Source organism: Hippocampus guttulatus, chromosome 14 (genome assembly GCF_054856545.1).
Source record: "Hippocampus guttulatus isolate MCC_2025c chromosome 14, RoL_Hgut_1.0, whole genome shotgun sequence".
Taxonomy (NCBI): domain Eukaryota; kingdom Metazoa; phylum Chordata; class Actinopteri; order Syngnathiformes; family Syngnathidae; genus Hippocampus; species Hippocampus guttulatus.
In genome coordinates this window covers 15,637,865-15,664,568 of record NC_141274.1, presented here as the reverse complement: position 1 = coordinate 15,664,568, position 26,704 = coordinate 15,637,865, and the positions used below count along the sequence as shown (strand labels likewise).

Here is a 26,704-nt window from a genome sequence, read left to right as displayed (position 1 = left end):
TCTCGTTCCCTCAGGTCCTCAGCCTCCCTTCACCTCTGTGTACCCTCTGCCTGTCTCAGCACGATGGGGTGCAGAGCTTTCAGTCGCTCTGTCCCCAAACTCTGGAACTCACTCTCACCCGACATCCGTAATATTGACTCTCTTCCCATATTCAAAACTCATCTCAAAACCCACCTATTTAAAATTGCATATTTAGTTTAACTCATCGCTTTTTATTATTTATAATTTTATCTGTGGTTTTATTGCTCTTTTTTGATTGTAAAGTGTCCTTGGGTATTTTGAAAGACGCTTATAAATAAAATGTCAATAATAGCCAATCAGGATGCAGAACGCAATTCACTGTTTGAAAGCATTAAAAAAACTGCACTAAAAATCCCGTGAAACAGCAAAGCCGCGGAAAGTGAACCGCGTTAGAGCGAGGGATCACTGTATTATATTTTCTTTTCTATATTTTTTACAATTATTTGTTTTTATTATATGTTTTTGTTTATTACAAATGCTTTTTTGATTTTAATAATTTTTTTTGTTTATTATGTTTCTTCATTATAATATAATAATAATAATAATACATTTTATTTATAAGCACCTTTCAAGACACCCAAGGACACTTTACAATAACAAAAAACACAAAACAATACGATACGGGTTGAGCAGCGGCAGCCAAAACGCGCCAGCGTTCACTCAACCCGAAAGTCAGAAAGAAACCACAAGGGAGGGGGAGGGGGAGAAAAAAAACCACGCTCGAACTACCCTCATTTTGAGGATAATTTGAGTGAGGCAAAAAACTCCTGCACAAGCATATGACAGTTACAACAGGCCACAAGACATAAACAATGAAGACGGTGAAACAAGAGAATGTATGAGGGAGGGGATGATGGTGGGGGACTAGCTTCCTTGCATACTTTCATCAGGGGAAGGTCGAGATAGCAGATGTTGTTTTGGTAGCAGGCTGCCCAAGAATTTAAGACAGCCTTGAGTCCGTGGCTTATGTCTCTTTAGTGGCGTCGATCAGCCAAATCCGTGATTTCAGTCAATATTTGAGCACGGATTCCAGTTTCTCCAAGAAGACGCCGAGAGCGCCGACACCGAGTGAGGACCCCGCCATCTGGACAGAGACGAATTAGACTTCGATGCGATGTCTGTGGCAGGACATGCGCGTCAAGAATTGGCCTCTACAGCCACCGCCGTACCCACGTGTGATTACTTCCTGAAGGAGGAAGTGATGTCATCGTCGGCAACGACGGACAGCATTAAGCAAGTAAGCATTTGATCAAAATAGCTTTCAATCTGATGTATTTCATTTTCCAAAAATTGGTCGGGTTGCGGGTGCCCTTTATAGCTGCTCGCAGCTGTAGTTACTCGTCAAAGATTCACATTTGTGTGGAAATAAACATGAATCAAACGTCACCAAACTTTGCACACATGTTGGGTTTGGCAAAAATTGTTATATTTTAAATTTTTCATACATAAGTAGAAAAAAAGTCTGTAGCACCCCCAACAGAGGATTAACAGCCCTGGTAGATTTGATCTAGGGCAGGGCCTCTTTACCCAGGTGGAGGTACCAAACCCAACCAGTTCATATGCACATTCACCGAACCCTTCATTAGTGAAAAATATAAGTATGATTTTTTACAAATTCAAGACATAAAACAATGCATTTATTAAAAAGTATAAAGTATAAGTTTTTTTAATTGTGCACAAAATGAAAAAATGAGGATATGTGATGTACAGTGAACTTTTATCTAATTATTAATAAAACTCAGGTGAAGTTTAACCAATGGTTCGGGAGAGATCTTTCTTTAAAAGGACACACGTTGTGAACAAACAAAGGCGTAAGGATTGCCACGTTTTACATATGCAGCAATCTATTTGTTTGTGATTGAGAAAATGTGTAATAATATCAATAAGCCCCCCGTATTGACTATTGTAATTCACTTATTTTTGGTGTCCATCACAAATTCCTCCATAAACTTCAACTTGTTCAGAATTCTTCAGCCCGGATCATCACTCGAACCCCCTCCTTTCATCACATCACCCCATCCTCCGACAGATCCACTGGCTCCCTGTCAAACTTAGAATCAACTTCAAAATACTTCTCTTTACATTTAAAGCCATCCATAACCTTGACCCCACCCCCCCATCTGTCTGATCTCTTCAAATTTCCGTTCCCTCAGGTCCTCATCCTCCCTCCACCTCTGTTTACCCTCTGCCCGTCTCAGAACGATGGGGTGCAGAGCTTTATGCCCCCAAACTCTGGAACTCACTTCCACCCAACATCTGTAATATTGATTCTCTTCCCACATTCAAATCCCATGTCAAAACCCACTTATTCAAAACCACATATTCATTTTAAATTTGTCTCTTCTTTAATTTATAAGATAAGATATCCTTTATTTGTCCCACACTGGGGAAATTTACATATATAATATGTTATATATTATATTATAATTTTATCTGTGGTTTTATTGTTTTTGTTCTTGATTGTACCGTTTCCTTGAGTGTTGTGAAAGGCACTCATAAATAAAATGTATTATTATTATGATAAGATGCTTTTCTTATGGAGAAACATGACTCATGTGAAAAGGTCTTTTGTCATGAACACTTACGAAATTGGTGGATTGAACTTCGACTTTTCTACCCTCAATCATACATTTAAAATCAATTGGCTCAAACAATTTGGGGGTAATTCCTCATCCATTTGGAACTTTATACCGAACTAAATATTTTCTCAATTTGGAAGTCTTAACTTTGTCGGTTTATGTGACTACAAAATAGAAAAAAATCTCTTGGCTTTATCCAATTTCCACAAACAAATACTTTTGGTTTGGTCTTTGAAATATAAACATAATTTTTCTACGAAGAATAAGAACCACTGGACTAGACGATTAACCCTATTGACTTCAAACTTGGGCTGTAACATCTAAACACGTGTAATCTACAGTATATACAAATATGATACAAATAATATGTTTGACCAAATTTAAAGATTTGCTACATTTCTTCCTGAAATCCACCTTGAATTCCTACTGTCTCTCGGGATGAAGATAATCCCGTTTTCTGAAATCAAAATGATCCAGATTTTACCTAAAATGATTTGAACAGCAAAAATTGAAGGCTTGCTCCGGGTTAGCACAAGGATTGGATTATGTTCTTGGATATGATCTAATCCAAAATAGAATCCAATCGGATAATGCAAAACCCCCCTTTGGTTACGTTTGAACAACTCCAAAGAGAGGAGATTGGCAAAGGTCGTGGAGGGAGCAAGAGAATTGCCTCAAGTAAAGTATCGCGATGAAAGCCAACCACCTTTAATATACTGCACACAGAAGGGGAAGAGGAGGAGGAGGAGGAGGAGGAGGAAGAAGAAGAAGAAGAAGAAGAAGAAGAAGAAGAAGAAGAAGAAGAAGAAATAGAAATAGAGGACAACTACGACGAAGAAGAAGTAGAGGACGACGAAGACAACCACAAACGTCTGCGCATGCGCGCCCCACATTGTGCAGGAAATGTTAGGGTTGTGTTTTAGCAAGTACCTTCGTCCTCGCCGTGTATCCCGCCACCAACGAGGAATATCAATGTCTCCGGAAACTGCTTTGCGGGTTTTCAAATCGTTACACTACAAAGACTGGATCTCCGCATATGGAGAGATAAACCGATTACAGGTCCGACATTTCTGTCGCAGCCAAATTTCTGCGAGGAAGGCTAGGAGTGTAAGTGAGCCCAAAGAAAAAGTTCACATCCCAGGACTGGAAATGGTCACTTATGGAGAAAGGATGCACTATGTCCCAGGGCTGTCTAAACCTGTTTTCCCACAGTGGAAAAGGGACTATAAGGATCCACAGTATTTCAGATCCCCTCCAAGTCATGAGATGCCGTTGTCGCGAGAGACACCGTGCCATGTCTTTAACCAGAGGACCAACGCACTGGAAGGTATCATAAAACATTTTCTAATATGAGCATCATTTTTCACAATTTTTGTATATGGGAGCAGAGTCGAAATAACAACAACCCAAAGGATGACCCTGGTTGTCGATATCCAAGAGTGATTTAACGTAGTGGTTATTCTGCCATGAATCGCGCAAGAACTTCTCGTACAAAATCGGCGCCGTTTCAAGTGTGCCACCTGGTAGGGTTGAGAACGGTCGCACCGGAGCCGCTGTTTTATTATTTTGTGTCAAGGGTTCAAATATTGCTCTGTACCTTTTTAAATAGTTTTTTTTTTTTTAGCAGAACCTAGCACGGCAGTCTGCACACAATGCTAAAATAAACTATTAACGGCCGACCTACTGTAATCACAATAAAATGGCGTTCGTGCTTTTCTGCATCTTCCACAAAACATTGCCGGCGGACGTACAGTATTGAAAAACTAACCCGGGGGTCGGCAACACGCAGCTCCAGAGCCGCATGCGGCTCTTTAGCGACATCTAGTGGCTCCCTGGAGTTTTATAAAAAATGTTTGAAAATGGAAAAATATTTTGATAGTAGGCTAATATAGCTCAAATAGATATAGATACATGTTGCAGCTCCGAAAAAGGAGAGCTGTGGTGTTGTTTTTTTAAAACGTACACTTTATTTATGATTTTAACAGTCTCGACAAAGACAGACACGTCTGCTTCCGACTCCGTGCCTTCTCTCTTCTCGCTCGACTCGAGAGGCATTCATAGACAGCCTCAGAAAAACGTAAATGAATGATCTCTTCACTGACACTAAGAAAAGTGAAAATAATGCACCAAAACAAAAAATCAAGCGAGGAAATTACAAAATAAATTCTATGTGGGCGTTTGTGAACACACACCAAAGGAATGAATAACAAACAATTCTGAGACAGTCCAGTCTCCTACATACATACAGCATGTGTTTCTTTCATTGTAAGTTTTATAGAAGGCTTTTATTTTTTTGCGGCTCCAGACGTATTTGTTTTTTTTGTCCTATATGGCTCTTTCAACATTTTGGGTTGCCGACCCCTGGACTAGCCCCACCAACAAAAGTGTCATTGCCATTCGTCCTGCCTTGTACGTGTGTCGTTGCTGGCTGTAGTGATGGTGAGAGACCCCTTCACGAACCATCGAAACTTTTAGCCAACCGTGCCGGCACATGTACCAACACTTCGTAAGGATTTATTTACTCTATGGCGCGATCAAGAATTTACTAAAACGTACTACAATCTAATTACACCCCCCCGCCTCCCCCAAAAAACAAGTGGTAGGACGACAGTGAAAAATTAGAAACAGGAATGTGCTTGTTGAATTAGTGCTTGTAAATGAGAATTTTAAAAAATTTGATATGTTTCACTGATTTTTATTTTTTAAAAGTTTTTCCAAAGCGGCTGGACTGAAACAGGAAGGTTTTGTTTTCTTCAGATTTCCTCTGAATCATTTGTCACTTGGGAAAAAAATAGGAAATATATATCTTTGTCCTTTCCAATGCTGCTATGGATCTGTGCTTCTGTCAATGTTTGGTTCTGACAAGTATTTCTGAACTTCAATTGTAGCGTTCATTGTCACAGATGTAGATGGGGCTTTACATAGTGATGGCCAAAGGAAGCCTCATGAAGCAGTGAAATTTTGCAGCCAATTGGTTCACATGGTTCAAAGCTTCCTGGTGCTTTATTTGCTCTATGGTCAAGCGGTCTCGAAGCCCAAGAGTTCAACAGCACTGAGAATTCTATGGCTGAGTAAATGATATGAATGTGGTTGGATTACTATGTGAACAAAATGCAACAAGTGCTATGAGGACAACATGTTAATCATTTTTATTCAGAAATAATAGCTTTCCCACAGTGTTGGGTTTTAAGCGGTTTCATTTTTTTTTTTGTTGAAAGTTTTTCAATAGGTTTAGAAGATATTCTTTCATCACAGGGCACATTAAAAACGTGCTGTTCCATCTTGCCTCCACTTCTTGACTGAGCTCTATAGTGCTGGACAGCCCATTTGCAGTATTTGTACACCGTGTAATTTTACTTGCCTAAGCTTTGTCCAGTTTCATGAGTCTCCTTGCACTCATACAGGGCTCTGTCATGCCTCAGCATAGATGACATTTTATTGTTGTATACAAGCTCCCTTGCCGACAACAGACACTTCATCTGTGAAATACCTCAAGTTAGACATGAGAACAAGAGAAAAGCTATGTATTCACATTTCAATGTACAGCACTTTGTATGCAACGATGGCTGTTTGAAAGTGCTCTATAAATACAGTTGAGTTGAGTTATGTTAAGGTAGCTTATTCTCTTTACCATACCTTATGAGAAGCAATCAAATTGAAATGTTCCCAGACATGGAAAATTCTTCTTTTTCACGCAGGTTCCATTACAACAACGGACAAGGCACGAAAAAAAGTTGCACACACATCTCGTGTAACAACAACCGGAAATCAACAAAATATGAGATGACTGACAATTATCATTGCGTTTTTTGGCTGTTTTATACTGTCGTCTGTACGGTATTTGCAATGTCTACCAAACCATCTAACTACTTGCTGAATTAGTCACGTGGTCTAACTGGCCAGCTAGGTATCACAAGTCATTATTTTTGGGTTTTCCTCTTATGAAGCACGCCTCGACGAGAGGTAAGATCGGGCCTAAAAAATTCATCCCGATCCGGCCCGCGGGTATTAAAGCCCGACCCGGCCTGAGCCTGACCAATTACCAGTGATGTGTTCCTCGAGCCGGTCCTTGGCCTTGAGGACCGAAGATCGGTCCTTGGTCCTTGGCCTCGGAGTCAAGTCCTTGGTCCTTGGCCCTTGGCCTTGGCCTCGGAGTCAAGTCCTTGGCCTTGGCCTTGGCCTCGGGTTGCCGGTCCTCGGACACAACGAAGGATTTGAGCCTCTAATCCTTCGTCCACAGTTATAAAGTGGGCCCGAGGACCGCAAAAATCATGAAGAAATCGAGTTTCCTCCCACATTGTAAAAAACATTCATGGTTGCTTGACTGAACACTCCAAATTGCCCTAGGTGTGTGTGAGCGTGAATAGTTGTTGGTCTATGTGTGCCCTGTGATTGGCTGGCAACCAGTTGAGGGTGTCCCCTGCCTACTGCACGAAAACAGCTGGGATTGGCTCCAGCACGACTCATGACCCTTGTGAGATAAGCACATCAGAAAATGGATGGATGGATGTTTACCACTATAATACCTTAATCTGATAAACGATACTCACGTGTCATTCATTGCACAGTGGTCATCATTGAAGGGGGATTGCTCCATTGTGGTCCCTTTTTAAGATATCTTGTTCCCCAAATGGGGCTTTGAGTTTTCCTTGCCTGGTTTGGGATTCAGATCAGGGATTGTTGCAAATCTTTTTCAACTGTGGGCCTGTGAAACCCTTGGAGCCTCACAAGTGATTAATGGCTATCCAAATAAACTTGACCACACAGATGTAGCTACATCTGTCTTGTTGCTCTATCAGCCAGTAAATTGGTGTAACATTGTCTTGCAATGTTACATGTCCCAATCTGTTTTTGTAAAAATGGACAGGGAAATAACATGTAATCTTTTTACAGGTGTTCGACAGGCCCTTTGGTTAACCAAAAGCACGGCAGTCACTGGTTTCCCACCTCTGCTTCTATCACTGGCAAAGAGTCCTGCTAATCAAATACCAGATCAGGAAAACCGTGTTCTGAACGCCATCAAACATGCCCGCTTCTGGGACACAACTGAGGGGCGACCAGCAAAATACAGGTATTTTGAAGGCCGGAGCTGGGATCGAACCCACGACCTCTGCACTGTGAGGTCGACGCACTAACCACTGGACAACCGGGCTGCCCATTTCGAAAGTCAAGAATAAAATATTTTATTTGTTTCCCTAATTTGAAGCACCGCTGACTTCAGCCCTATCAAAAGTCATGTCAAATTATGTTGGGGTACTTTAATTCGGAAAACAAACAAACAAAAACTAACCCCCCCCCCCCCCCCAAAAAGACAATTCATATGCACTCTTAATTTTCGTCATAATGCATTGCCGAAGTATTGGATAAAGACCCAGAATTGGCAGATACTCAAGAACAAATTACTTCGACTCTGACTTGGGAGAAGTACGTGGTTGGGTCGCCTCGAGTCTCATAGTGCCCCCCCCCCCCACCCTTTACTAATATCAATAAATGTCAAAACATCACTTAAAATTCTCTGAACATGTTGATTTTATATTTATCTTTCTTAGCAAGACACTCCTCTTCAACCTGCTCCATCTTTGTGCCACACTTCAGTCCAGCCACCCATTAATTGGAAGGAGAATGTTCACTGAGAAATACTCATTGGCAGCTACATGGAAAAGAGGTATACTATTGAAATGATTACCAAATGCCTTCTGTTTCAAGAGAGACTGAGAAAGTATCAGGGACGCTACTGTGAGACTAGCTGCGTCCAGCAATGTTAAGGGAAAAAAAGCGTCAACCGGTTTAAGTTTTTAAAAATCCATCTGTGTGACCTCTTTCTTCGCAAATATCCGTTGGAGACCCGTGGCTAATAAAGTGAATATAGAGTTTGGACAAATGCATTTTTATGGCTAAATTTAGCTTTTGGGGATTTTAATCAGGTGTGTCATCTAAGAAATTATGGTGCATGTTTATTGTACGTAAATATACAAAAAATATATATCGTCATATGAAAATCGTTTTTCATATTTTTGTTTCAAATGCTGACTTAGAAAAATTAAACAGTTTAGGGCAAAACACTGAAAATGTGGTTTTATTTTTGTGTACCAGGCGAAAACTTGTTCCAGGTTCGAGGTCAGAATGGCTTCATATTTAACAGCATGGATCCTCTACCAAGGGTTTTTGGGAAAGAGCAAGTGTCAGACACAGCAGATCATGCTCTTGAAACGTTTTATCCTGTATCTCCTACTGTGGACCTGCAGGAAGTATATGTGTACAAGAAGGAGGTGAACTGTACAGGTGAGCAATGGCTCTGTCTTTTGCGTCTTGGGAATAACTTGCATACATTTAAATGCACATTATTTGTGCACATAATTTGTTCATAGGTTTTGTACAATGTGCTGTTCTCGACCGAGGACTAATATACTAAGTGTTTGAGCCACCAATTGACCGATACATTTCCTGGCTAAGGCAGAATGGTAAACAGTGCTTTTCATCATCCTGTTCACATTTTGACATCATGAGACCAAAATGACACCAAACAACTGATTAACAGAATCCTTGCATTATGAGGCTTCAAACGAGTTGTTCACAGAACCAAGTGGCCCCTCAGCAAAGAGTGTCTCATGAGCAATTTGTTGTAGAGTTACAGAGACTCTGCAAGACACTTGAAAGGCATCAAAGTAGACATGCTTGGAAATGATTTAGAATGAAACACTTGTTGTGAATTTTGCCTTGTTAGAGAACAGTTGTGCAAAAATACTGAAAATTTAACATTAAGGCATATGCAGTCGGAAGTTAAAGAAAGTCAAATTAAGTTCAATGAAATTTTTTTTTTTTACCTGCACTGCTTTTTAAGTTTATCCTGGAACTTAATGCAAAAGCCAAATGGTGTAATATCTGTTTTTTAAAAAAAATCAATTTTTCCATCCATCCATTCATCTATCCATCTATTTTCTTTCGCGTATCCGCGGTCGTGTTCATGAGGCGAGGGAGACCCTCCCTTATTTCCATCTTCTCAGCCACTTCCTCCAGCTTTTTCAGGGGCACGCCCAATCGGAAGATATATTCTTTCCAGCATATCCCATCTTTCTCAAGGCTTCCTCCTATCGGGACATGCCCAAAACATTTCACCGCGCAGTTGTCCACAAAGCATGCAAACCAGATGCCCAAGCCTCCTTATCTGGCTCCTCTCAATGCAGAGAAGCAGTATCTGTACTCTGAGTCCTTCATGGATGACCCAGCTTTTCACTCACTCTAGTGCAGTGAAAAAGTAGTTGCCCCCTTTCTGATTTCTTTGTTCTTTGCATATTGATCACACACACACACACACACACACACACACACACACACACACACACACACACACACACACACACACACACACACACACACACACACACGTTTCAGTTAATCAAAGTAATTTTAATATCACAGAAAGGAAATGGCAATTCAATTTATTTAGACACAAAAAATATCTAAACTTACCTGTCCCTATGTAAAAAAGTCATTGCCCTCTGAACCTAGTTATGGCTTGTGCCACCCTTAGCAATAACTGAACTCAAACATTTGCGATAATTGGTGATGAGTCTTTCACATCGCCGTGGAGGAATTTTGGCCGACTATTCTTCACAGAATTGTTTCAACCCCACCATATTGAAAGGTTTTCTAGCATGAACTGCCCGTTTAAGCTCACATAACAATTAGCCACTGTTGAGATCTTTGTGGGCAAACCTTCACATTTATAACGGGATCAAAAACGTATGACTTCACATTCAATTTGAAGGAAATCACACTCTTACACACTACATCATTAACCACATTTTTAGTGTCTTTTTATTGTTGAGATATTTTTTTAAAAATTGTTTTTCATTCAGGTTTCAGAGGACAGCATTATTATCCTCATACCCACACTCTTTACTTCCTGGAAGGAGATGATACTCGCTTCAAGCTTCCCCCAGAGCAGTTCAGAGCCAAGATGATCATGTTCCTTTTTGGAAATGCTCTGGCACGCGCACATATGCTTTATGGGGTAAGTGTGTGTGTGTGTGTGTGCGCGTGTGTGTGTGTGTGTGTTTAATCTGGAGTAAGGGTAATGGAGGACAAAGGTGTCGTTACACAGTCATGCACAGGGGACTGCAAGTAAAGAGGAGACATTTTATCATGTTGAACTCATTTTATATATGATTTGGTTTTTTATTTTTATTTTTATTTTTAAGAGTGAACTGCACTGTGTATGTGTTAACACAACACTTGCTCAGCGGTTTGCCCACTGATAGGACCTGATTATGCACACTAGGGATTCACAATAATTATTGGACTGATAATGGAGGAAAAATAACATCTGCAAAACAACTGCATTATCTGATCCTGCAAATTAAGACCAATATTTTGGCCGATATTGCAGCGCTTCCTCTTCTACATCAGAGTCATCGTCGATTTATCAACACAGGCCTAGAACGCCCTCTTGCGGTTTAATGTGAAATTATTGTGAAATGATATACAGTAACAATGTGTTAATAATTTCACACATAAGTTGCTCCAGAGGATAAATCACACCCCGGGCCAAACTTTGAGAAAAAAAGAGTTTTATTATCCGGAAAATACGGTGGGTTATTTATTGTAAATATTGCAACTTGGGGTAAAAATGTTGGTCCATTCACTAGAATGAGGGCTGTAGTTGAGGCTGTCGTGGTGGTCACCCGGGCCTATAGCTGTGGGACCGCATCAGAAAAAAAACCAGTGTTGCATGCACAAAATAAATAAATGTTTCAGAAAACTATATACAGTATAAATATAAGTTGCATATATGCATCTTATGCATACATAAGGTGGCTGTGCTATTTACAATGATTACAGGTTTTCACGCATGTTTATTCAGCAGCCTGACAGCAGCCGGTAGGAACGAGCGGCGGTATTTCTCCTTCTTGCAACGCGGGTGTAACAGTCTCTGGCTGAAGGAGCTACCCAGTGCTGTCAGGGCGGGCTGGAGGGGGTGGGAGGGACTGTCCATCATATCTTTTAGCTAAGCTAGCATCCTCCTGTTGCCCACCTCCTCCAGAGTGTCAAGGGAGCAGCCCAGGACAGAACTGGCCTTCCTGACCAGTCGCTCCAGTCTCTTTCTGTCCCGGGCCGAGATGCTGCCTGACCAGCAGACAATGCCATAATGGATGGCCGAAGCCACCACCGAGTTGTATAAGGTCTTAAGGAGTGACCCTTGAACCTCAAAAGACCTCGGTTTCCTGAGTAGGAAGAGACGGCTCTGTCCCTTCTTGATCAGGGCGTCCGTGTTAGTAGACCAGTCATGTTTATTGTTGAGAAGAACACCCAGGTACTTGTAGGAGGTTACCCTCTCTGTGTCTGTATCTTGGATGTTCATCAGTGCAGTTGAGGACTGTTTCCTGCAGAAATGCACTACCAACTCCTTAGTTTTCCTTGGGTTGATCTGGAGGTGATTCTGCTGGCACCAGTCCTTCGTTAGTCCCTTGTACTCCCGATCGTCTCCCTCTGTAATGAGGCCTACAATCGCAGAGTCATCGGAGAACTTCTGAAGGTGGCAGGTTGGAGTGATGTATCTGAAGTCCGAGGTGTAGAGGGTGAACAGAAATGGTCCCCTGCGGCGCTCCAGTGCTGCAGCGAAGCCTGTCCGACCCATAGCTTTGTGCCCTCACATACTGCGGCCGGTTTGTGAGATAATCTGTAATCCATGATGTGAGGTAAAATGCTACCTTAGCAACAGACCATTTACCAAAATCATGAGCCTCCAAACAAAAAAAATTCTCAAAACAAAAAAAGATCCAACAAATATGTATGGGTCTTTGTGAATTTGACTCAATGCATTTTCCTCTCTTTCTCCCCCTCATCCTCTCTGTCTTGTCTGGATCTGTTCATACATGCATACATACACCAAGGCCAAGACTTGGCGTGTCTTGGATCATCCCATCACAATACAGGCAGTTGGGACCAACGGCAGACTTTTCCAGTTCATTGTTTTCCAACTCAACACCACAGATCTGAGAGGAGATGATGGCATCAAAAACCAGGTTTTAACTCTGATTTGTAGTTATTTATTGTCTCTGTGTGTTTCTATGAAGGCTAATGATGCACTAGACCAGGGGTCTGGAACCTTTTTGACTCAGAGAGCCATGAAAGCAAAATATCTGGAAATGTATTTCGAGATAGCCATATATATTTCATACAGTAATCCCTCACTAGAACGCGGTTCACCTTCCGCAGCTTCGCTGTTTCACAGATTTTTTTAGTGCAGTTTTTTAATGCTTTTTTTTTTTTAAACAGTGAATTATGTTCTGCATCCTGATTGGCTAAGGGACTGACCAACGTGAACAGTCTCCGCACCTCGTCTCTGTACAGCTTGCTTAATTTACCTTTGCAAATTTTTCATCTTTGGTTTCATTGTGTCGGTGGCGGATGCTGGTCTGTCAAGGAGGGGAAGCTCAATTTCGGCCTACATCATAAAATGTGTCCGTTTATTTCTACGTGAATTCTGCTCTCGGTTCCTTTTCAAAAAAATGAAAAGGATGCCTTCACCATAAGATCAGTGATTAGCTCACTTCGCTGTCAATCACAAAGAGATTCAATCTCAGACAGATCATCCAATCATCATGCAGAAAGCTGAGCTTCCGGGCCGGCCTGTAAACGCCCACTGTCCATAGACTCCCAGAGACGCTGAGCGTCCAATGGGCGGGACAAAACCAGCATTTATCCAATGACCCGTCTCGTTTCAATGCATTGGGACAACCTACACTGAACTCTCTAGACGCTCAACGTCCGTGCAGTCGACGCTCAGCGTCCACACAGTTTAAAGCTGTCTCTCGCAGCGTACTTTGATGCGAACGTAGCATGGCGCGTGTCAAAGTGCCGCTTTACATTCGACCGTTTCATTGATGGTATTTTGTCATTGAAAATTAGACACACCGCAGAACCAGTTCTCTCCATAAAGGCGAATCCTTCGGTCCATTCGTGCTGAAGTCTACCATACTTGTCTTTTTTTTTCTTTTCGCCATCTTATTCTTTTAGGATTAGCTTTGACCTAATGACCGAGCAGGCTGATTCAAAAGGGGACATATCACCTGTTTCTGCAGCAAAAGCCAACGTAGTAGGCCAGTACTACTACGTTGTAACCAGTATTATCCAATCAAAATTGCTCCTGGAGCCAACTGTCGCCCTGAACAGAAAATGAGCAGTAAAAAAATCGATCGATGGATTAAACAAGTGAGAATATTTTGTTTTATCTGCGAGCCAGATGCAATCATCAAAAGAGCCACATGTGGCTCGCGAGCCATAGGTTCCCGACCCCTGTTACAGAGCCTTGAATTTTCAAAAGACTAAAATCACTTTAAGTGGTATATATCAATCAGTTTACAAACAATGTGGTTTGGTTAGTTTTCATTCCAATATCGGGCCACACCCGGGTCTAATTACCACCACATTTGATGAATCTTACACTTACTTAAACAGTATATGTCAGTGGAGTAGATAACAAGATAAAAAAAAAAGAAGCACACCACACCATGTTTAAAAGAATTTCAAGAATTAAAAAGCAAAACGATGGACATCAACTTGGAAGAGGTTACAAAGCCCTTTCAGGGTGCCTACACAAGTACAGTATGGAAAAGTAAGAAATTTGATTTCAGAAATTTCAATATGCTCTGGCATGAAAGAGACCAATATCCAAGAATAATACAATGTAATTCATTCATGCACTGTGTTGGCTTTTTGTAAGTTAGTATTATTTAATTCACTTGTTTTAGGTGTGGATGGAGGAAGATGCTGAGCTGTACGATTTTGCCAAAGTCAGACCACTTTTCAAGAAGAAGCAATTGAAGGTAACCACTTACCTTAACTTTAAATGAAAGACGACTTGATGCATTGTTTTCACAATTTAAAATTGTTCCAGTTGTCTTATTCTTATGTCCAAAAAAACAACAGGATCAAGAGTTAGAGCGTACTTTCTGAACCTGTAAACTGTTTTTTGGCTTTGTTGTTGCTGTTCTCAAGCAATTTTAGGGGCGGGCTGTTTAATGCAAGAAATAGCGCCTTCCCGTTGCCCTGTTTCCACACCAAAATGGCCTTGCTTGCGCCCTTGAGTGGTCACTTTTACATGAGTCTTTTTTGGGGCAGAGCACTTACAATGGAAACACATTTCAGAACCAACTCGGAGGTGGTGCTAAAACGCCGGGTGTTTGAGGCTTAATGGGGCTGTGTCGTGTATTTATGTATTCTTGTTGGGGGATCATCATTCACTTCCACCGCTGTGGTTATTTCTGTATACAGTAAATATGTAAAATTATTCCCAAAAAGATCTCTAATAAATGCAAACTTTACAATAAAAGCAGTAACCTTGCACTGTTAGTGCCCACAACAAATGGAACCCCCCTCCCCCAACAGCAATAAATACAAATTCACAAATTAAAACACCCTTCAAATATAATAAATAGATTTTTTTTTAACATCCTCTAGTTTTTGTGGCAGTCCATCCCAAAGATGAGATGATCTAACTAGGACCAACCTCTGTAAAAAGTTAGTTCTGGGCTGATTAATCGATAAATTGAGACTACATGCATGTCGACTAGAATAACTTGGAATAGAATAAAAGTCTGACTTGCATATCTAAAATGTTGTCATCCCTTGACATCCCCAATGATTTTCAAATAGAAGTTGGTATAACGGTCAGTATTACTTTCTTTTAAATTGTTAAAAAGTCACACTGGGCAAAAAAATCGAAATTTTAATCATGATTTCGATTTAGGCTTCTCTTGATCTTTCAACCTTTATAATGAAGACAATGGCCAGCAGTTCCCTATTACCAGTGTCCTAGCTATGTTCAGCTGGGTTGAAGCGGTGTGAGAAGGCGCTGCTGGGATGCAGCCTCCGGTCGAGTGGTCATCGCTGGGACAAGACAACCTCCACTCCTGCATTCGATGCGTCTACCTCTACGACAAAGTGATAGTCAGGATTGGGGAGTGTCAATACTGGTGAGCGAGCCAACATATGCTTGGGAGAAATAAATGTAGCGTCAGCTTCTGGAGTCCATAAAAATGGAATTTCAGCTGATGTAAGTGGTACCAGGGGAAGCGTTAGGTTTCAATTCTCTGCACATCACCCACGGATCTCCCCGCTCGCCCTCTAATTTATTTCTCATTGTGTGCAATCATGACAAAAACACCAAGTAAGTTGCAGGGGGTGTTGACAGCTCCATCGACGTCCGACCTTGCTCTTGTTTTGTCTTATTACCCGCCTCAAAACTCACTTGTATTCTTTGGCATTTGACTCAACATGACTTAGATTTGTTCTTGGTTTTGCTGTTCGGTGCTTTCTACCGTCTTTGTTACCGATTTGCTTTACTGTTTGTTGTATATGTTAAAATGCTCCATGTACAGCACTTTGTATGCAGCGATGGCTGTTTGAAAGTGCTCTATAAATACAGTTGAGTTGAGTTGAGTTATTACCTTATCTCTTTCCAACCACATTCTCAGAAAGGGGGTTGTGTCCCCTAACTGTCGCACAATGCATGAAGCATTCTTCATTGCAAGCATGATCAAGTCATCATTATTAGTATGCAAATGTATCATAACTAAAACTAAAAGACATCATTATTTATTCAGAATGACAAAAAAAAACCCCTCCAATTCTCATTTTCAGGTTTGTCCCAGTTAATGTCGGGATTATGAAGTTTAAGTAAACATCAGCTCAGACTGCGTTACATTTTTAAAAACTAGAGATTTTATCTAATTGTCTTGAAACTGTGAGAGTTTCATCCTAAGATGTTCAGAGCAACAAAGAAAAGCAAGGTTTTTTATTTTGCCATGGCGACGTGTCGTTTGAGAAGATCAATGACGCCTGTTCTGATGGTCTTAACATTTGTGCGCACAATGATACATGGCACACACACCAGACCAAATACTCACCATTTTATGAGTTCAATTTGCAGATAAAAAGAAAAATGGCTTAGTTGAGGCTTCTACAAATTTTTAATGAAACGGCTTAGGTTGAACATTTCAACAAGTTCTACCAAAGGTTGGAGGCACATGAAACAGCCTAAGACCAACAAAAAGTCATTGGGGCCCGATTCAAAACTCAAAAATGTTGTCTCATTTTTGTCCTTTTATCGAGGTTATAATCTGATGTGCTTCATTCAATAAATTCCAATTACAATGTGCCAGTATCCCACTTAACCTTTCCCCATGACATGGCATGAAATGCAATCCCTGAGATCCCAGGTTAGCCCAATCCTTCAACGTGTGCAAAGACGCTAGGCATCAAAGATGTGTATGTAGCAGAATGAAAATGGAAGAGGCTTGTAATTTCACATACAAGGGCATTTTGTATTTGACAAAAATAATAAGACTGTTCAAGAATTCATGTCTTTAATGTGCAGGGATGAATGGGCATGGGGCTCTGATGATGGTTTGGACAGGTTGAGTTTTGAAGTAAATGAACAATCATTTAAATAATCGTGATTTCAATCTCAATCAACATAATCGTCAAAATTATTTTCTCCATAATCATCCAGTCTATTTATATATATATATTTTTTGTATTTCTCTCTAGGTACCAGCTGGTGTTGCAGGATACAAGCCTGAGACTTTCACCAAGTTCCTTGCACTTTACCTGCACGGCGCTGTGTAGCAAAAAAGACTTCCATTCATCGTTGTGATACAACTGTGAATCAATATTTCTGTGTTCAGGGAAATTATTTCCTGAGATTCCCTCACCGTGAAAGGTCTGAATTAATTTTCCAGGTTAATCATAGTGTAAAGAATAAACGTACAAATGATTCCCTTTAAAAAGGTGTCAACCCATTAAGTATCAAAATAATGCTATACAGTACAGTATCCTGTCCCCTGCCATATTTTAGACCGCTTTACATAATATCTGTGACATATGACGTGCTGTAAACTAGACTTGTTTTATGGTCTAATTGGGCTATAAAGATGCCAAGGATGCCATCTAGTATAGACATTTGATAACACATCAATATAAATATAATATTAATTGTCTGAAATGTATGGAATGAAACTCGCAATATTTTTGGATGATAGTGATGTGGGAAATGTTGCCTCATTTATACTCTATTATTATACAGGATATATTTATTTATGTATCTATCTAGATAGATATATATATCTATATAGATATATCTATACAGGTATATATACACGATCTCTCTCTCTCTATATACAGTATATATCTAATTATACCGGTATATAGATATATAGGTAGATCTATACATCTCTCTCTCTCTCTCTCTCTCTATATATATATATATTAGAGCTGTCAGTTTAGCGCGTTTTTATCGGCATTAATTTAAATGAATTTTAACAGGATTAAATTTTTCTCGCGAGATTAACGCGGCACACGTCACAGCGGATATTACGTTGCTCTATAAATAAACCAGAAACAAAACAAGCGAGCTGCACAGGTCCACGCACGTTTGTTTTGCCAGCCACGGCAGCGCGAGACACCGAAAACGGATACTTAAAGAGTTCATGAATGGAAAGTTTACTTTTAAAAAGTTGTAGTCCAGTGGTTAGCACGTCGACTTCACAGTGCAGAGGTACCGGGTTCAATTCCAGCTCCGGCCTCCCTGTGTGGAGTTTGCATGTTCTCCCCGGGCCTGCGTGGGTTTTCTCCGGGTACTCCGGTTTCCTCCCACATTCCAAAAACATGCATGGCAGGCTGATTGAACACTCTAAATTGTCCCTAGGTGTGAATGTGAGCGTGGATGGTCGTTCGTCTCTGTGTGCCCTGCGATTGGCTGGCAACCGATTCAGGGTGTCCCCCGCCTACTGCCCGAAGACGGCTGGGATAGGCTCCAGCACCCCCCGCGACCCTGGTGAGGATCAAGCGGTTCGGAAAATGGATGGATGGATGGATATATATATATACACACACATACATGCATACGGTATACAGGTTTATGGCGGCCCAGTGGGCGAGTGGTTAGCGCGGATCCCGGCTCCGTCCTTCCTGTGTGGAGTTTGCATGTTCTCCCGATGTCTGCTTCGGTTTTCTCCGGGTACTCAGTTTTCCTCCAAAATCATGTGTGGCAGGCTGATTGAACACTGGCCTAAATTGCCCCTAGGTGTGAGTGTAAGCATGTGTGCGCGTGTGTGGGTATTTATAGAGAGAGAGGCATTGACATTTTTTCCTGATGGAAGAGAGTTAAGAAGTAATATGACTTTTTCATTCTTTAAGTTTTCTGCTCCCATAGAAGTGGAAGCAGATAAAATATTTTGGTATTGTGTGCCAATTTTTGAGAGACCGCAGTAACTTTGACATCAGCTGTACTGGACAAAGTACAGTAAAATCTTTCAACCACAGAGGCGGTATCAAGGAAGTGTTTTCTTTACCAATCCAGCACGAATCTCCGACTCCTCTGGACAGCCGCTGATACTGATTCCTCTTCTCAAAGAAAATAGACAACATATTTCCCCAGCCAGGTGTGTAAACGTTTTTGCTCAACAAAAATGCATTCTCTTGACAGTACTGAGGATTATGATAATTTCCCAAAAGTTCTCAAGTGATATTTGAAGCAGTGCTGAAAATATATCAATCAACAACCGTTTTGGACAAGATTTTGTCAGGTCGATCAAAAACATGAACGGTAAATACAGCATGGATTAATTCAAGCACAGGGTCCAAGCAGTCGGATGACCTATTCGTTGGAAATTATCAATGTCTCTGACTTTGGTCACCCAAAGATTCAAAAGGCGATGCCTTACGCTTTGGTTCAAGAATGTTACATGTCATGGATGAACTAGCTTCACATTCCAGTACCAGTTGCATCATAATGTGTTCTATCTTTGGTGGGGTTAACAAAAGTCCTCAAACAAAAGTGTATTCACGGAAAGAAAAAAATTGTGTACTTTTATGATTTAAAAAAATAAATAAATAAATGAGCACTATAATAATGGTGCAAGCAACATGCTGAACATTACATTTTAAGCACTGACAAGACCAGAGCAATATAAAGGCACTTTATACTACTAATAATAATATTGTAGCTAATTGTCAGTTTGTTTGTTTTTTTAATGAATGCCACTGGGGGGCGGGGGGGCAGATACTGTATAATTGGCGCCGATCTGTCATACATGATTACAAAAAAAAAATTGCTCCATCTACAGATATTTAACAGAGCCCTATCACTTTACGTTTGACCTATGGTAACGGAAGTGAGTTAACATTTTTTTGAATGTACAATTTATAAATTTATGTTTTTTTTCCCAACATTTACAGCGGTCATGTGTGACCGTGACCTATCGGTTTCATCCGATTCACTTTAAACATGGTCTCCACCATCTCAAGACTTGGGACAATAACAGGTTTCAGTATATTATATGACTTTCACACTCCTTAGCTTTAAAAAATAAAATGCTTAAAAACTCCCCTCTATTGGCTCACCAAAAAATCCCAAATTTAAATGAATGTCTAATGTAATCTATCTGTAGTGTTCTGTCACACATATCGTGCCATCTCACGGCAACACCAAAGGTCATCTTTTACATTTTAATGTACTGAAAAGCGTCAAAACATTGATCATGCTTTATGCCTAATATTGTGACTTTTTGCTCGAGGACATGGTCGTGACAGCGGCAACATTTTACTGAGAAAACACTGGAGTAAAGTCAAGATGTTCTAAGGAACATAGAATAGAAAGAGTAAAACAATTTAAGTATTTTGGGGTTATGGTCAGATTAAAGATTAATGTGGACAACACATGTCCAGAAGGTAATAGATGAATGTAAAAATAATAAATAAATAAAAGTGAATAGGAGATATTTAGCCGAGATTGGGAGGCGTGGGGCAGACAGAAAGGCATTAAAATGTATTGTGGAACAATTAGATTAAATATGAACGATGAATGTGTGGTGTATAGGCCAGCAGCAAAAACGATTCTAAAAGAGTTGCATCTTGTACTAAATCCGGCATTGAGGACAACAACTCCGCAAAGGATCATTAGCTGTAGAAATGGGGCATATATTCCATTAGAAATTTGTAGGAAACAAATGTCAATTAATCATTGGACTAGTGTACAAGGAAAACGTTTTGAAAACCTTTTGGAAGAAGGAAGCGAGAAGTCGTAAAGGACCTGGAGTTAAAGCAATTTAGTATTAGTCCGACATTTCCAACACCGTGGTTACTTCCAGAGAGCGGTTAACACTTTAAAAAAGGAGAGTGGAAAATTATGAGGGTCAGAGCTGGTTCACACTCCATACCAGTAGGCGACGGTAATGCACATAACCGTTCCCTGTCATCAGAAGAAGCAGCAGCAAGAAAACAAAGAAGGATACAGAAAAAAATAAACCTTATTCTTCGAATTTATTAAGGAGTCACAAACGACTCAGGGTGGGACTTCGATTACGAGTGACAGCAGGTAAGATATCCCAAAAATCACGGTTTCCTCGTACTCACGTCTTTGAAAATTACGTGGAACGTCTTTGCGCTGACGCTACTAGTGATCAAGATCGTATGTTTAACAACGTTGTTAAAGTAACAATGATTCGGAAGTACGGTCCACGTGAATTTACTGTGGCCATTTGCTACTTTATGCCTTTACATGTCATATACCATGGACGGGCAATTTATATGCTTGGGGTGGAGGATTTTTTTGAAAAGCATCAATGTTACGGAGGGGCGGGGGCGGCACATAGGACCATGCACTTCCTAACTAGATGTATGACAAAAAAAACAATTTTATACAGGCAGTGGTTGTTTGGCCGTGACCGGCTCTGATGGTCAATAACCACTGCGTGGAACCCTTGGCTTGTTGGGGATTGGCTATTCTGATGACAGTAGTTGGCCGCAACTACTGTTTAGAGCAAACAAATTTTTGTCGCCGATCACAGTCTATTTCCCGTTCCCCTTGGAGAGCCGTGATGACTGTGAAAACATATAGAGAAGTAAAAAATAATGTTATATTCAACTATTGTTTTAAGTTACTGTAATGAGGGGGTTGCGAACAAGAAATTGCTTACAATATATATATATATATATATATATATATATATATATATACACACACACACACACCCTCATCGGCCACTTTATTAGGTACACCATGCTAGTAACGGTTTGGACCCTCTTTTGCCTTCAGAGCTGCCTCAATTCTTCGTGGCATAGATTCAACAAGGTGCTGGAAGCATTCCTCAGAGAGTTTGGTTGCATTATCCTGCTGAAAGTAGCCATCAGAAGTTGGGTACATTGTGGTCATAAAGGGATGCACATGGTCAGCAACAATACTCAGGTAGGCAGTGGCATTGCAACGATGCTCAATTGGTACCTAGGGGCCCAAAGAGTGCCTAGAAAAGATTCCCCACACCATTACACCACCATCACCAGCCTGAACCGTTGATACAAGGCAGGATGGATCCATGCTTTCATGTTGTTGACGCCAAATTCTGACCCTACCATCCGAATGTCGCAGCAGAAATTGAGACTCATCAGACCAGGCAACGTTTTTCCAATCTTCTATTGTCCAATTTCGATGAGCTTGTGCAAATTGTAGCCTCAGTTTCCTGTTCTTAGCTGAAAGGAGGTGCACCCGGCGTGGTCTTCTGCTGCTGTAGCCCATCTGCCTCAAACTTCAACGTACTGTGCGTTCAGATATGCTCTTCTACCTACCTTGGTTGTAACGGGTGGTTATTTGAGTCACTGTTGCCTTTCTATCAGCTCGAACCAGTCTGGCCATTCTCCTCTGACCTCTGGCATCAACAAGGCATTTCCGCCCACAGAACTGCTGCTCACTGGATATTTTTTCTTTTTCGGACCATTCTCTGTAAATCCTAGAGATGGTTGTGCATGAAAATCCCAGTAGATCAGCAGTTTCTGAAATATTCAGACCAGCCCTTCTGGCACCAACAACCATGCCATGTTCAAAGCCACTCAAATCACCTTTCTTCCCCATACCGATGTTCCGTTTGAACAGCAGGAGATTGTCTTGACCATGTCTACATGCCTAAATGCACTGAGCTGCCGCCACGGGATTGGCTGATTAGAAAAAAGTGTTAACGAGCAGTTGGACAGGTATACCTAATAAAGTGGCCGGTGAGTGTGTGTGTGTGTGTGTGTGTGTGTGTGTGTGTATGTATGTGTGTGTATGTATATAATATATATATATTTTTTATGTATGTATGTGTGCTTACATGCCTCGAGGGGTACACGTACCTCTGGTTGGGAAACACTCCCATATGGAAGTTAACCTTTGCATAGGAAATGCTTAACACCTTGCCATGCATGTGGTCCATTCTTTATCAGTGTGTGAACACTACCCATTGGTATTTTTAATCTTGGATGTCATTTTATACCCTCAATCGGTGTATGCACATTATCAGGCCTAACATTCAAGGGTATGTAATAGGTAGAGCATAATCACTGGTGGTACCTGTGTTTGTTTATATACATGTGATGTATTGTCTTCCACTGACTAATTAACTGATGATGTTTTTTTTTTAATCAGCTGGTACATTATGAAGAGCAATAAATCTTACAAGCTTGTGCTGCATAAGAGAGGTTTTGGTGGAAATGGTAAGTTCAAAACATCATGTACATTCCATTTTTCCCTCTAGGATTGTTTTGCAATCAAATGTTTATTTTCTTCAGATGATGAAGTGGTGGTCAATCCTAAAGTTTTCCCTCAAATCTGCCTTGGGGACATAATTGAAATTGCACATCCTACTGATGAGTTCAGGTGAGTTTGTACCAAAAGAAGGAAGTTACCATAGAGAGATTAGGGAGTGTTTATTTGTTATGCTGCCACAATTTTTAAATTAACTGATGCTTAAAATTCACAGTCCCCTTTTGCTGCAAGTGAAGAGCTTAAAAGAAGACCTTCAAAAAGGTATGTCAACCTCATTAAACTTTTTCTGTTCTTCATGTGGAGCAGGAAAAAAAATATTTGTGTGGTCAAAGGGTCTGGAATGTACAATTTTTTCCCCACCAGCTATTTAAAATAGAAACTCATGCAGTAAATTGTCTCATTGTACAAACTCAATTCCAATGGAGTTGGGACATTGTTTTAAACAGAACACAATATTCACACAAAATTCAATAAAATAATTTGCAAATCATCTTCAACCTACTGTATATTTATTTGAATACTCTGCAAAGACAAGCTATTTAATGTATAAACTGATCAACTTTATTGTTTTTGGGAGATAATGATTAACTTTATGTCTGCGACACGTGCGACAGATGGCAAAAAAGGACTGGGAAATTGAGGAATGTTCATCAAACACCTACCTGTTTGGCACATCCCACAGATGAACAGGATAACTGGGAACAGGTGGTTGCCATGATTGGGAATAAAACAAAAAGAGCTTCCCTTAATTGCTCAGTCATTTACAGCAAAAATGGGACGAGGTTAACCTCTTTGTCAACAAATTTGTGAGAAAATAGTCCAACAGTTTAAGGACAATGTGCCTCAATGTACAACTTAAAACGACTATGCTAAGCAAAAGCCATGTACCAACATCACGGAGGATCACCGCCACCCTCTTTGGGCCTGAGCTCATCGGAGAGGGAGAGATGCAATGTGGAAAAGTGTTCTGTGGTCTGATGAGTCCACATTTCAAATTGATTTTGGAAATTGTGGGCGCCGTGTCCTCCAGGCAGTGTTGTGTCCAAGGACCGGCAACCCGAGGCCAAGGCCAAGGACTTGACTCCGAGGCCAATGCCAAGGACTTGGAAAATTTTCCGAGGCAAGGCCAAGGCCAAGGACTTGAGAAATTCTCCGAGGCCAAGGCCAAGGACCAAGGACTGATTTTGAAACTGAGGCCTAGCCGAGGACATGTATAAAACAATGCTATCATACCACTTGGCAGGTCTTCATGATTTGCAACACCCCTCCATCATAACCCCTTGCACTCCCTAACGCTTGAATGAAGTGTTTTTATTCAAAGAGTAGAACAGTCAGGGTACGTGTTATTTATACTGAGGAAAAAAAATAAAATCATATGGTATACAGTACATTTATGAATTAATGTTTTAGTGCAGTAGTTTCTTAATATGAAGTAAATCAACACTCAACAGGCATGACATGGCACGGAAGACAAGTTGAGAAATGACTTTGCATAGAAGTCAATCAGAGTGCAGAAAAAGCGGTAATCTCTGCAGTGATAATTTTACAGTTTACCGGCAGCGAGTCCAGGGACTCGCTAATTAGAGAAGTATGAGTGCCATTATGCATTGAGAGAGTCCCAAATTTCGAATTCTGAAATGGTCTACTTATTCAATTGCATATGATAATAACACAAACAACAACATATACATACAATGATAAACAAATGCTGCAAAAATTTAAATAATTCAGTAGCAGGCCTTAGGATTTCGGAAATTCATGGTAACCGTTTTCCGGTTCCGTCGGATTACCCAATAGGAAACCATGGTAAAGATTAATTTACTGGTAATCATTAATACAGGTAAGTATTGATGTGGCTTGACATCCTCTTCCCAAGACGATGAATGTGTAATCTACGATCAATTTGACAAAAGAATTTAACACACGTCATCATGAGTTCTACCAACAGTTAACATTAGCATTACTACACCTTGTGACGAATGTTTTATTCATAAAGTTACCATGCTACAACCAGTAAATTATAGAATAACCAATACTGTTTCATAATATTTTTCATCACTATTAGCCTACAAATCTAATGACCAACTTGCCTCGTAATCGTGCCTCTCGTCGTATCTCGCTCTCGCGTTCTGTGCATACATTCCAGATGAGTTTAGTGATACGCCCTTTGGACGATTCATACGAAAAATCAAACTGGCATTTCCATTTCTTAAATGTCGTAATGAGTAGACCTTTGTGAGTTTTTTTTCGTCGCCATCTCAAACTTTCATCCGCGCGATTCCTCAGTTTGCGGACTAAAATAGCAACCCGCATGCGCACATAAATCTGTTGCATCCCCCCCTCCCCCCAACACTGAAAACAAAACGAAAGTAAATTAGAAGAAAGACACTCACACACCACACATACAAACACATACATACTCCGAGGCCAAGGCCGAGGACCAAGGACCGCCCTTCGGTCCTCGAGCCGGTCCTCGAGGCCAAGGGCCGGCTCGAGGAACACATCACTGCCTCCAGGCCAAAGAGGAAATGACCCATCTGGATTTTTATGGGCGCAAAGTTCAAAAGCCAGCATCTATAATGGTATGGGGCTGTGTCAGTGCCAATGACATAGATAACTTGCACATCTCAGAAGTCTCAATTAATGCTGAAGGATACATACACGCAATGTCTTTTTCAGCAAGAAATTCCACGTATTCTACAGGTGTTATGACAGTGTGGCTCGGAGTAAGCGAGCGGGTACTATCCTGGCCTTCCTGCAGTCCAGAACTGTCTTCCATTGAAAATGTGTGGCGCATTATAAAGCATAAAATAGAACAACAGAGACCCCAGACTGTTGAACAGCTGAGGCTGTACATCAAGCAAAAATGGGAAAGGATTTCACCTACAAAACATCAACAATTAGTCTTCCCCATCCTCAAATATTTATTGATGTTACACTGGCATGCTTTTTTGGAACGTGTTGCAGCCATAAAATTCAAAGTTCATGATTATTTGCTAAATTCAATAAAGTTGATCAGTTTGAAATTAAAATATCTTGTCTTTGTAGTGTCTTACAGTATATATAGGTTGTACACGATTGGCAAATCATTATATTCAATTTTTATTTGTTTAACACCATCCCAATTTTGGTTGTGCACTCTGAGATGAAAACATTCAACAAATAAACCGTTTAAGTCACTGCGGAAATCATGGAATGTTTACCCAAAAATGTATTGTAAAGTCTTTACTCATGAAAGTAGCCATTTTAGGCAGATTTTGCAAAGTTCCCATTAATGTGTAACATTTGTAGTTTGCTTTGCTTTGTTTTCACTCTCTTGTCCAATTCCTCCCAAACCAGCTGGATTGGGTTAAAGTCTGAAGACTGTATTTCTGTATGATTTGAAGTGACAATTTTCAATTTTGGGTTAACTTACATTTTTCATGATTGCGCAATAAATGAGAATTGTGCCTAATGTAAAAAACAATGAATAGAGTAAAGAATAAAAATGATGATCATTTAACTTTTAACCGCCTCATCGTTT

The 26,704-nt window shown here is 40.5% G+C and overlaps 2 protein-coding genes across 6 annotated transcripts in view; both read left to right on the top strand.

Annotated features, from left to right (window-relative positions):
* Positions 1-3,447: 3,447 nt before the first annotated feature.
* mrpl37 (mitochondrial ribosomal protein L37) lies at positions 3,448-18,015 on the top strand. Its single transcript, XM_086129661.1, has 8 exons — positions 3,448-3,927; positions 7,494-7,671; positions 8,150-8,265; positions 8,694-8,882; positions 10,460-10,614; positions 12,494-12,625; positions 14,354-14,428; positions 17,154-18,015. The coding sequence occupies exons 1-8, from the start codon at positions 3,504-3,506 to the stop codon at positions 17,229-17,231; spliced, it is 1,347 nt and encodes a 448-aa protein (XP_085985787.1). The 5' UTR covers positions 3,448-3,503; the 3' UTR covers positions 17,232-18,015.
* A 2,830-nt stretch (positions 18,016-20,845) lies between these two features.
* Positions 20,846-26,704, top strand: part of depdc5 (DEP domain containing 5, GATOR1 subcomplex subunit) — a 99,222-nt gene continuing 93,363 nt past the window's right edge. For 3 of the 5 annotated variants that reach the window (XM_086129479.1, XM_086129480.1, XM_086129478.1), the window contains exons 1-2: positions 23,204-23,292; positions 23,396-23,442. Coding sequence is in view for 2 of the 5 variants with exons in the window: in XM_086129477.1 (XP_085985603.1) it covers positions 23,072-23,129; positions 23,205-23,292; positions 23,396-23,442 (193 nt within the window). In the remaining 3 variants the exon portion in view is untranslated. Of the gene's footprint in view, positions 20,980-23,061; positions 23,130-23,203; positions 23,293-23,395; positions 23,443-26,704 lie in introns of those variants that run through there. The other 2 variants (XM_086129477.1, XM_086129476.1) reach the window with 1 other exon arrangement.